The sequence below is a fragment of the Arachis ipaensis genome, chromosome B2 (genome assembly GCF_059453495.1).
Source record: "Arachis ipaensis isolate K30076 ecotype BB chromosome B2, ASM5945349v1, whole genome shotgun sequence".
Classification (NCBI taxonomy): Eukaryota; Viridiplantae; Streptophyta; class Magnoliopsida; order Fabales; family Fabaceae; genus Arachis; species Arachis ipaensis.
Window position 1 is genome coordinate 111,881,363 of NC_142437.1, and position 12,239 is coordinate 111,893,601.

Sequence of the window (12,239 nt, forward strand, 5' to 3'; positions counted from 1 at the left end):
GACTTCAAGAATAAAAATATGACTTAGAATTCAAGTTGTTCTTCAATCTCTTTTCCTTCTTTGCACCCAATTTTTCATTGTGAATAGGAAAGAGTTATTGTTAGTCTATAATTACTTATGTTTATTAGAAATTGTTAAATAGGTTGCCATCAGTTGGTTTTTTGAAAATGTTTGATTAAAGTGATATAACTTCTTCATTTGGGTTTTTTATACACGAGACTTATGTGTCTTTTTATGTACTCAACAATAATATTATTGGCAGGATATTTTGTTGGGCCTGTGCCGCTGTATGTGAAATTTTCAATGATAGTTAGTTAGAAGTTTGCTTGCTCAAATGCCCTCCATACTTTTTTTCTGTACTTATATATTGATTGACATATACACTCAACATCTTAATTCGTGTGCCATGTTTGTGCACTTTTCAATTCAATCTTGTTAAAATATTGATATACGCTTAATTACTTTCCTATATTTTCTAATTTATTGTGTGCATTTTTTATACTAGGAATTTAAGATGCTTAGAAAAGCCTCGTTTCACGAAAAAATCAAGAATTGAAACACCATGTTAGTAGCCAACGGGAGCTCCTGCATTTTCATCATCCCATCATGATAACTGTCTAATTTTTCCGTCCAGTTATTGTGGTGTCCCTGCAGTGGCATTTTTCTGCCCATTCCGTCTGCTCCGGAACGAACCAAGACTTGATACACAGACTTGCACCAATAGTGTACAAACCTCAGAATAAGGCGATGAAGACTTGGACCCAGAGGCAAACGAAGTAGATTCATTTGAACAACACATTAACAACCTATTTGCTGCTTCTGATGCTGAAAGACGCAAAGAATGCAAGATTACTGAGTTTTGGAATGTTGATGTCATCGGCAACAAATCTTGAACCTCTATATATTCAAAATGATTATACTCTATTATTTTTATTTTTCTCGCATCTTGGCCACAATGACTACATAAATAAGGTTCTATTTTTATAGATTCGAATGGCATAATCAAGCAAGAAAGATTAAGTGTGAAGGAAGCTATGGAGTATCCTAATAATGGTAGAAAGATCATATGAGGTTTAACAGGGAACTGCAACCAATTGGAGATGAAGCTGGTCTATTGAGTGGCGTTCTTGAATTGCTAGGTGATGATTATAATAAATTTTCTATCTGTGAGAAAAGTTGAAAAAAGGTGTCTGGTAAAGACAGGGTTTATAATGATTGAATAAAGGTAAAAATTCATAGCATTGTTGAATTAAATCAATTCTTTCCTTTAACAATTACTAATAACTCGAACTTATCATTGCAAAAAATGTTCTACTTTGATGAAGATAAAGGTGGAAGTATCAAGAGTACAATTTTGAAAAGTATAGGGAAGTCTTGGAAGGATATAAGGAATGGGTTGTATCACAATTATTACAAATCAACGAGGACGTTTGAGCAAAATCTTGAGGGATGCCCAGCGGGAATTGATAAAGAGCATTGGAGATGGTTCCTTGATTATCACAATGACCCTGACACATAGGTAACCTATTTTGTATTCGTAAAGAACTAATACTATTTATGTTACATCAATATGGACGAATTCGGTGTCTAATCACTCTTACTTTTGATGGCATAATAAGAGAAATGTAGGAAAAATGCTGTGAATCGATCGAAACAACAATACACTCACACTAGAAGCTCTAAAAGCTTGGCGAGGCGAAGAGAAGAAGAGGTAATTTACATTTGAATTCATTTTGAACTGTATTTTAGACTGTATCTTCTTTATTTGGGTGGAATACGATTATGGTATAAACTATATTGTTATAGTCAGAACTACAAAGGAAGAAAGTTGGTAGAGGAGAATTATGAAACTTAGTGCACAAACGACGTGATGCATGGCTCCTATATACAATAAGAAGCTCGGGGCATTGGTGTAAGTACTACGTGGGGATCCTTTATGTTGTTTCTCGTTGGTTTTAATTATAAAATTGTGTTGAATTTGCACTAGCCTGTATTTGTTTAAGTATGCTTATTTACGTTTGTAGAAAAAAAATTGTGGAGATTGAGTAGCGTGACAAATCCACTAGAATATTGTCTGAAAATGATTCCCTTGTCCAAACTCTCGAAAAAGAGCACTTGGGTAGAGTGTATGGCGTGGGTTTCAGACCGACTCCAAGTCAACTCTTTCATCCGAGTTTGCATCCGCCGATGAATGGAGCTCAAACAGAGTAGGTCCAAAGGGTGCTGTTTGAACTACAGTAAGAGGTGACAGCCGAGAAATTAAAAGCGAAGACAGTGGAGGATGAAGTAGCAGCAGAGAAATTAAAAAGGAAGGCAGTGGATAATGATGTAGCAACAGAAAAGATAAAGAGGCAGGCAATAGAGTGTTCTAAGTTATCTAATTCAACAGCAAGGTGGGGAGTTGCCATTAGACATTACTGCACTGATGAATTCTTTGAATGAACATAGGGAAAATAGAAATTAGGATTTGATGTTATTTTATTTGAAGTATATATTTTTTTAAGTTGACTATGCAACTTTATTAATTAGAGATTGATAGTAATATAAATATATTAGTTTATTTCGCAGTTAAATTTTTATGAGTTCTCACCCTCAATTTAGATTTATAGAGAAAATTGATAACATTTTAAAATTAAAAAATAATCCCAAAAAAATATTCCCAGAATATTTAAAGAAAAACAAATTAATATATTCAATTTAAAAAAATAACAGTAACAAATAGCGGCAGTTTATAACTGACAAAAATAAATTTAAAAAATTGTACAGATTTTAATATAACAGTAGTTAATAACCGCCGAAAATAAAATTCTACAAAAATTTACAGCACCAAATAGCACCGATTAGTGACCATCACAAAAGAACAAGAAAATTGTGTTTGGGCATAAAGCCATAGTTCATAACCAACAAAAATCAATTCGACACAAAATATCTGAATAGCGGTAGTTATACCAATGGTTGTTAGAAATCACTGCAAAAACCAATTACCACGCCCTAAAGGACGGTGGTTTTTAAACCGCTGATATTCAAAAACAAAAATGTCCCTAGTATCCGCTTCTCTTGTAGTGCACACTCATGTAATTGATTGAACTAACTAATACAATCATCTCTTTCACTCTCGCATTGATTTTGAACTCAACTCTTTGGTTTTATATCTAATCTCAAGCTCTCTAGTGTGCAATCTGATAGCTTTCAATAAGAACCATAGCCACTCATCATAAAACCCCATAGGTTGCATAGATTTTTTTTAGAGAATATGGACCTATAAATATAGCATATTACAAGAAGAAATTAAAAAAAAAATAAAAAAATCTGTAAAGATCATATTAATGTCTTCATTTGTTCATCAACTAATTTTGCAAAATTGCAAAATAGCATACTACAAAAACTTGGAGTATATGGAATCAAACGTGTGAAAAAATTGTTTTACAATTCCTGCTGTTCTCGAGACAAATTTTATGAAGTATAATTCTTTTGTGATAGGAAATAATGAAGATTTGCAAATTTTGTTTCATTGTCATAAAAATTTTTCTGAGATGAGAGTGACTAATTGTATGCCAAGTTTGAGGTTATGGTAGCAAGCTGTAGAGGATCAACTCTAAATCCTCAATCTATTATGGGAAGAGCTTCTAATTTTAGGCCTGTGGTTGCACCGGATGCAGCATTGATGGCATGCATCTCCCTCTTTTGTAGCTGATATAAATCACATAACGATGGTGCTTATGATATGGGAATAAAAATAGTTTAAAAGGAAAATAAAAAAGTTTACAGAAGATATAATAAAAATTTATTATTACTATAAAGGATAAAAGAGTTCGTAATACCAAGAGCATAAGGAAACAAAGAAATGAAAGTAAACATTCTCGTTGCAGACATATATAGCTTAAACACTCTTAATAGGAGTATTTGCCTCCCTTAAATGGACCTAGAAAACGTGAAGGATTAGCCGCCACTCCTAGCCAACAAAATTTTGCATTACATAATATAAAGAATTCCCACCCAATTTTTTTGTATAAATATAAATAAATAAAAGTCCACTCTTTCTAATTTTTGTCTAAATATAAATGAACAAAAGTCCACTCTTTCCAGTTGTTTTTAAATTTGTTTTTTTCTCATCGTATTCACCTTGAGTTTGTTAGAATATCGCTTTTTCTATTTTCTCATCATATGCACTTTGAGTTTGTTACAGTGTCGTCTTAATTAATTTCACTCTAAGACATAGAGCTCTATGCTACTCCATCCAATGCATGTTATAACTTAAGCTTGTGGCAGAGGAAATTCTAGCCATATATACTTGCCATAAATATCTTGGCTTGTATGGCTGTGATGATATATAACTTTAGATTTTTCGAACTGAAGTTGTAGAATATGCAATATAATGTGTTTGGTTAGTTTATTTAATTCTTGAACTATATATATATAGCACATTGCATGTGAGTTGAGTAAAGATATAATTTTTTCCTCGAGATTCCAAACAAGATGTAGTCCATGAATTTTAGATAATATTTTATTTTAATGTCTAGCTATGCTTCATTTAATTAACTTTTTATAAGAAATAGTTATGTTGTTCAAGTGTTCAAGATATTAATAATTTGAGTTTTAAAATCATTATTTTATAAAAGAATGAATATTATCTAACTAAACCATTGACTTAAAATATTAAATCCAAAAACATGAATCTCGGACTGCTCTGGAAGCATTCTCTCCTGATCTATCATTAGATGTGAATTATTTGCTACTTGAAGAGGACTAGTTTTAGTTTGAAATTGCAGTTTGAGGGATATTATATGTGAAACAGATTGCCTTGACATTCTGTCCATCATGCATGAGCTTACAAGTAGGTATTCATCTGAAATAACAGATTTGATTCACAAGATTCAAGAACTTTTATCTCGTCCTTGGCTTGTTCACGTTGAGTGGGTGTCTCGAGAAATAAATAGAGCTGCGAATTTGATGGCTAAATATGGTGTCAAGAGTAACTCTAATCATGTTATTTGGTCTGAGCCTTGTGTTGATCTCCAACAAATCATCTCCTCGGATATATTGTTTCTTTCCATGTTTAAACAAAAAAAAAAATCCAAAAACATGAAAAATGGTTAACCATATATATACGCTTTTCATTTTAGTTTTTTTTCCCCTTTTGGTAGGTGAATGCACCTTTGTTAAGACAATAATTTATGTTTAGACCACAATTATTTTCCCTTATAAATCCCTCACATACACCCTCTCTTTCCACTCCATTCAACTCATACATTGTTGTTGAAGCCATTAACTCTTAATTAGTAGTTTAGTTTGCATCTTTCTTCTCATTATTCCCAACCACCACCAAAACCAAAACCATGACCACCACACATTTCTTCTTGTTCATCACCATTCTCCTCTACTCATGCCACTCTCTCACCGGAGCCGATGATTTCGTTCGCTCCATCGACCGGAGCCTCCTCGGCCTCAACAAAGAAGAGAAGGTTTCACACCTCAAATTCTATTGGCATGACATTGTAAGTGGCAAAAATCCTACTTCAATTGAAGTTATTGCAGCCACAAATAAGATTAACACTACCACCTTTTTCGGTTTGACCCGTATGCTGGACAACCCTTTGACTCTGGGGCCTAACTTGAGCTCCAAGCTTGTTGGGAGGGCTCAAGGGTTTTATTCCTCGACGAGTCAAACCGAAGCTGACCTTCTTATGGCCATGAACTTTGCTTTTGTTGATGGAAAGTATAATGGGAGCTCCATTACCGTCTTGGGGAGAAACCCTATTTTCAACAAGGTAAGAGAGATGCCTGTGATTGGTGGAAGTGGATTCTTTAGGTTTGCTAGGGGTTATGTTCAGCTGAACACTTATTCGGTGAATCTCAAGACTAATGATGCTATTGTTGAGTACAATGTTTATGTCAACCATTATTGAATTGTACTTTATTTAATTCCATGTGTTTTGTGGGAGATTGATGTTATATTTTCATTGTTTGCTTATTGGAAAAGCACACTCCTTTGATTCATGTGTAAATTTTACATTACCTAATAATTATGTATTTTTATGGGATCAAATAAATTCTAATAAATCTATATATGGTTACATCAAATCATATTTTAAATTTATTTATACATAAGAGGATATGACCCTAGCAATTTGTGAAATTTGCATTGGTTTCTCGTTTTTTCTTTTTCCGAGTCCATTGGAGCATTTAATTTCAGGTGGTGTGGGAAATTGTACTGATGAACTAAACATTGTCCTTTTCTCATTATTTACGATTTAGTTAAGGTTTCTTAATTTGGCTGCTATAATAATTAGGCAACGCATTACTTAAAAATTGGATAAATTATTCCCTTTTATACATTTTGCGTGATAGATTTAGTTATTGCAAATAACGTAAACACAAAAAACAAGTTTCCTTCTATGTTTTATTGAATTAATTAGAATTTCATGTTTGAATAAATAATCAATTTGAATAAAAGTAATAGCTATTTCTAACCATGGGTATCATTTGAATAAATAATCAATTTGAATAGGTTATATTAGAGGATAATTTTAAAATTTTATTTAATTTTTTAAAGTTCGAATAATTTTGTCTGCAAAAATTTATTTTTCATGGATATAACTTTAATTTTTGTTTTTTATAGATAAAAATGTCGGTATTTAAATTTTTTATGGTTAAAAAATGACTATTTACTTTAAAAATAATATGTTAGAAATATTTAGGTATATAATTATATAACACATTTATAATTAATGTATGCTCTAAAAACACTTATTTTACATTACCGGTCATTTTCCTTGTGCTTAAAGTATGTTTTAGTTGACATTTAATTTTAAGATCAAACGAATCTGAATTGTGCAGTTATCGACATTCAACTTTTTTTATTGAATTAAAAAATGGTTTTTATTTTTTATTTTCAAAAGTATATATTTATTATATTTAGAAAATGAATGAGAAAATAATGATTTGATAGCAAAACATCGGTGATAGATACTTTAAAAGATCAATTTACATATTTATTTCAAACTTCTAAATCTCGCCAACAAAATGTTATAAAGTCCCACATAAACTTTTGTCTACTCAAAATAAATATATAAAAGTCCACTCTCTTTCCAATTCCTTTTGAGCAAGTTTTGCATATCTTTTTTTTTTCTTAAAAAAAAAAAAACAACAAACAAATAAACAACCAAGAAAATCATCGGAACTACTTTATCTAGGAAAAATATGGTTATGATGGATTTTATAAATGTTTTGATCATTTTTACCTGTTTAATTCCTCTTTAAAATCAAACTAAGCCTACTTAATTTTAATGTGAAAGAATGTTTAGCATCACATAACAATTAGTATTTCACTGAATAATTTTCATTATATATATATATATATTATGAAATTAAAAGATTTTGGTATACAATTTTTTTTAACTTCTTTCATTTTATATATCCTATAAAAAAAATTAAAAAATTCGACAAAAGTATAAAATATTTACCACTTTAACTAATAATATATTTATTATTATTACACACATTGATAGACTAATAGACACATTAATGGTAATAATTAGTTTGTTATCTGAACTGGCAAATCAGTTAGAAAATGCTCTCTCAGTTCTTAAAGCCTCTTGGTCCAGTGAAAAATTTATTGAAACTGTGACTCAAAAGATTAACCGAAGAGGAAGAAGTTAAAGCTTTTGAAGAAGGTTAAGAGGGAGACACTACGTAAGTGGTAGATCAAATTTTTATGAACGTAATACATTTCAGTACGAGAACGAGTATGCATTACTTAAACTATATAAAATATTTTATGTAAAAATTTTCCGTATAACGTTTCAGTAAACAGATGAATTAATATGCAGTAAGGACAGATTGGTACATGATACGATAGCTAAATTAGTGAAAAAAATGGTACTTATTCTTTAAATTTTAATTTTTAGCCAACTTTTTAATTTAAATAATATTATTTAATTAAACTTTAATTAAAACACATTTCAATCTTTTAGAAAATACATTGGTAATTGAGATGAGTTTAAATTTTAAATATTAAAATTTCTTTAACTTTCTACCCACCTAATAAAACAATTATGTTACTCTCTCTCTCATAATATACTTTTGGGTCAATACTGATATTAATTAAATTTAAAATTTAAATTCTAAAAATATTAATATTCAAATAAGTAATAAAAAAATCTAACCAATAATAAAATAAGATATATTAAATGTGTTTTTATCGAATAAGATATAAAAAATACTATCTACATCTTCTTACTTAATATTTTAATTTTTTTTTTGTGTGATTTACTCAAACAAATTAAAATATGAATCTTTATTTGTAGCAACTCCATTATTAAAATTAAATAGGATCAACCTAGTTATTATTAAATATATAGATTATTATATTTTTTTAAACATAATTAAAGATGTTGATTCTTATATTTCTTAACCAGGATATAATAAAAAAAATATTTAATATTATTAAAATATTTTATATCCTTTTTTATATCGGAATTTATTACTTATTTAAACAATAGTTTTTATTTATTTTAATTTATTTATTATTTTTATTGTTTGGTATTTTAATTGATTTTTAAAATTAATTTATTTTGTAAGATTATTACATATATAAAATAATACAATCGCACTTAAAATATATTTAGAACACATCCAAAAATTTATCAAATAAAATTTAAACTTCAAGAATAAAATGTCATATCTCATTTTATTATTAATTGACATATTTCAATACTTATTTGAACACAAGCATTTATTCATTATAATTTATTTAATTGTTTGATTGTTTGGTATTTTAATGTATTATTTATTTGTATATATTATAATTGATTACAATTTCTTCTTTTCTTAATATTATCCTCACAATAATTTTACTTATTATAGTAGACATCAACATAGCATTTGAACTAGACTTGAACACGCAATCGTCGTCAGAAGAAATTGACTCATTTGATTCCCTTATTGATATGCACAATTTAAATGTTTGTAATGGTTCAAGCAATTTTGTTACAGAAACTGAGTGCACGACTGAGGTAGTTGACATCTTTGTTATAAGCATTTTTTATGCATTTTTTATGTATTCTTCCGATATTTTTATCGGCTTTTTTTCTTGCATCCTAATTATAGGTTATATTCTAATATATTCATGTGAACACATCCAAATATCCTTAGGATGACCACTATACATATATATGTATGCTTGTATTATTTTGTCATTCTTTTGTCAAAATTCTTGTCATTATGTTTTGTTTTTCTAGGTCATGATTCATCTCACCATTTTCAATGATTAGATTCCAAAAGTGGGGATGATGTTTGAACCTCTCGAAGAAACACGCCAACTTTATTACAACTATGCTAATAAAGTGGGATTCGAGGCTCATATAAGGAACACTAACTTGGACAAGCATGGAAGGACACCCGTTAACCAATCCATACAATGCAATAGAGATGGATATCGAACAAAGAAGAATCCGGCAACCCAAAGGTCTAATACAGTGTCATCTGAACACTGTAAAGCTCGCATCTATGTGAAGCTTGACACAAAGCTTGGACGATGGAAACTATCGAAGGTAGAATTAGCTCACACGCACCGATGTGATTCCAGTTTGTCATGAATGTTTAAGAAAAATAGGAAACTCTCCATGCACGTTAAGGATGTCTTTGAGCGCAACGACCAGGCTAGTATACGACCTTAGAAGACTTGTTAGGCGCTTGCTGATGAAGCCGGTGGTCGATCTAATTTGAACTTTGTAGAGAAGGATGTTAGAAATTATTTATCCAGTAAACTCCGAATCTATGGAGATGATACTGATGCACAAAAGATGCTGGACTATTTTACGAGGATGAAAAAGCAGAACCCGAATTTCTTTTATGGGATTAGTTTCTATAGTGATAATAGTCTCCATCATGTATTATAGGCGGATGCTCGATCAAGAGCTGCTTACGAGTATTTTGGTGACGTGGTATCATTTGACACTACATACAAGCTCAACAAGTAACTTCTTTTTTTTTGTTTATTTCTTTGTGAATTTATTAATTGACAAGCTCACTGATTGCTCCATGTATTGGTTTTTTATAGGTTTGAGATGCCAGTTGCAGCATTTGTAGGCGTCAATCACCACAGAAAGTCAGTTATTCTCCGGTGTGCTCTATTGGGCAATAAAAAGACTGAATTCTTTGAATGACTCATGCAAACATTTGTGAAATGTATGGGAAAAGCACCACATGGCATGTTAACTGACCAATGCAGGGCCATGTTAACAGCCATTCAGAATGTCATGCCAAACATCAGGCATAAATTGTGTATCTGGCACATCTTAAAGAAGATACCACGAAAACTTGGAGGGTTGAGCCGTTTTAAAGAAATTAATGCTACAATGGGTCGGATTGTTTGGGAGTCTCATTCGCAAGAATCATTTGAAAGTGCATGGTATGACTTCATTGAAGAGTACAACCTTCATGACAATAACTGGCTCAATGGTATGAATACACATCCAAAACTTGATTGCCCTATTTATTAGTCGTTTTAATTATTGACTATATTTTGTAAAAGAAATGAACTTATGTTAAATGTCCTTTCATGCATGTTTAGTGTCGCATCATAAGTGAGTATTTTAATGGCAAATATGTATATCAAAATGTAGATATCTATCATATTCGTAAGATATGGGTCTCTGTTTTTCTAGAGCATGAATTTTGGGCTGACATGAGAAGTACACAACAGAGTGAGAGCATGCATGCTTTCTTCGATAAGTACCTAACTTGTAGGTGCAGCTTGATTCAATTTGTGCACCAGTATGACAATTGTCTTGCAGATAAGGAACAAAAGGAGTTGGAATCCGATGTAGCAGACAACAGGAGCCTGATCCCATGTGTATCGAACACTCCTATTGAGAAGTAGTTTTAATATGAGTGCACCAACTGGATATTTCGTGATGTTCAAGCCGAATTTATCAAAAAGGGCGACTGCAAACTGTCTCCAAGGGTGGTGAAAGACAACCAATACTTTTACGAAGTGACTGAACAGAAGATAGTAAATAGGATGTTTATTTATAACGAGTATGAAGTTGTGTATTGTCCTATTTCGCACCAGGTCATGTGCAACTATTTCATGTTTGCGTCATATGGTATCCTCTGTTGCCACGCCCTATCGGTTTTATCCCATTGTAGGGTTGACAAGATGAACTTGTCCTATATACTCTCTCGGTGGAGCAAGAATGTTTCGCAAGAACATCCACATTAGAAGCAGTCATGACTCACGGTGCTCTGATGAAAGCATGAATATATTTAGGGGACTATATGTTGACTTCTACAATGTGGCCCAGGACTTTGTGCATGACAAGGAGGAGGGTGATATATTGCGTTCTGCTTTTGCGAGTGCTAAAGTGGCACTTAGCAAACATCGAGCAAAGCATTCAGAAAGTGTAGGCACAAGTGAGTTTCCTGATGGATTAAATGCTCTGCAGAGCCCTCCTCATGTGGTACCTAGAGGGTGTCCAAACTTCAAGAAACTCGAGGTGGATATGGACCAAAAAATAAAAAAAAGGCTACTGAAAAGCATCGAGCTGGTAGTAAACATCCAAAGGTTAGTTATAACACCCATGGTTTACACAATTATCTTACTCTGTTGATATTTTTCACGTGTTTAGCCTGTTGAATTTAAGATATTTTCATTGTTCAGAAAGTTGCAGCTGTTAAAGGAAACAAACATTTAAACAAAGCCACCGAGAGGCGCATTACGGCTAGCAAACACCTTAAGGTTTATTTTAGTGTTTATTGCTGGAGAGAGTGTTATAAGTTTTGTTCTACAATTTAAATATCATTCATTTATGTATGCAGAATTCTGTTGCTATGGAAGAAGACTCTTTCACCAACAACACCTTTTCTTGTATCCCTAAAAATTATGCCACAAGTACGCAAATGAATTCCCTAGGCTCTGTTGGATTTACGACATTGTTGAATTCTTTCCAAAACCCTTCTATTCATGTAATATTTTTGCCTCGGATAACTTTTTATTTATATATTAAGTTGTATTTATTCATTCTTTGTTGACATCAGTCTGTTGCATTTGTTTGTAGGTGCATTCTTATAGAAATAATGACTAAAGACTAACACATACAGTAGCAGTTGCAGCATTTATATAATCCAAATCCCAATTTCATATTGGGTGCATCATAATCTTATTTTTTATTTGTTGACTATTTCATTTGTATTGTTGAGTTTTGGATGTGTTCTATTTCATTTTGGTAAACAAAAAT

The 12,239-nt window shown here is 31.4% G+C and overlaps 2 protein-coding genes across 2 annotated transcripts; both read left to right on the forward strand.

Moving 5' to 3' along the window:
• The first annotated feature begins 5,198 nt into the window (after positions 1-5,198).
• Positions 5,199-6,010, forward strand: LOC107628493 (dirigent protein 19). The gene has a single exon (XM_016331142.3). It carries the CDS (start codon positions 5,337-5,339, stop codon positions 5,904-5,906), a length of 570 nt encoding a protein of 189 aa, XP_016186628.1. The 5' UTR covers positions 5,199-5,336; the 3' UTR covers positions 5,907-6,010.
• A 3,277-nt stretch (positions 6,011-9,287) lies between these two features.
• Positions 9,288-10,882, forward strand: LOC148575232 (protein FAR1-RELATED SEQUENCE 5-like). Its single transcript, XM_088506127.1, has 5 exons — positions 9,288-9,551; positions 9,900-9,976; positions 10,061-10,123; positions 10,232-10,461; positions 10,626-10,882. The coding sequence occupies exons 1-5, from the start codon at positions 9,288-9,290 to the stop codon at positions 10,880-10,882; spliced, it is 891 nt and encodes a 296-aa protein (XP_088362253.1).
• The last annotated feature ends 1,357 nt before the right edge of the window (positions 10,883-12,239 follow it).

Excerpts from the sequence above, each read along its gene's own strand:
- LOC107628493 (XM_016331142.3), top strand. The coding sequence starts at position 5,337 with ATGACCACCACACATTTCTTCTTGTTCATCACCATTCTCCTCTACTCA.
- LOC148575232 (XM_088506127.1), top strand. The coding sequence starts at position 9,288 with ATGATGTTTGAACCTCTCGAAGAAACACGCCAACTTTATTACAACTAT. Across the intron at positions 9,552-9,899 it reads GACGATGGAAACTATCGAAG|GCGGATGCTCGATCAAGAGC; the intron begins GTAGAATTAGCT and ends CATGTATTATAG. Across the intron at positions 9,977-10,060 it reads ACTACATACAAGCTCAACAA|GTTTGAGATGCCAGTTGCAG; the intron begins GTAACTTCTTTT and ends GGTTTTTTATAG.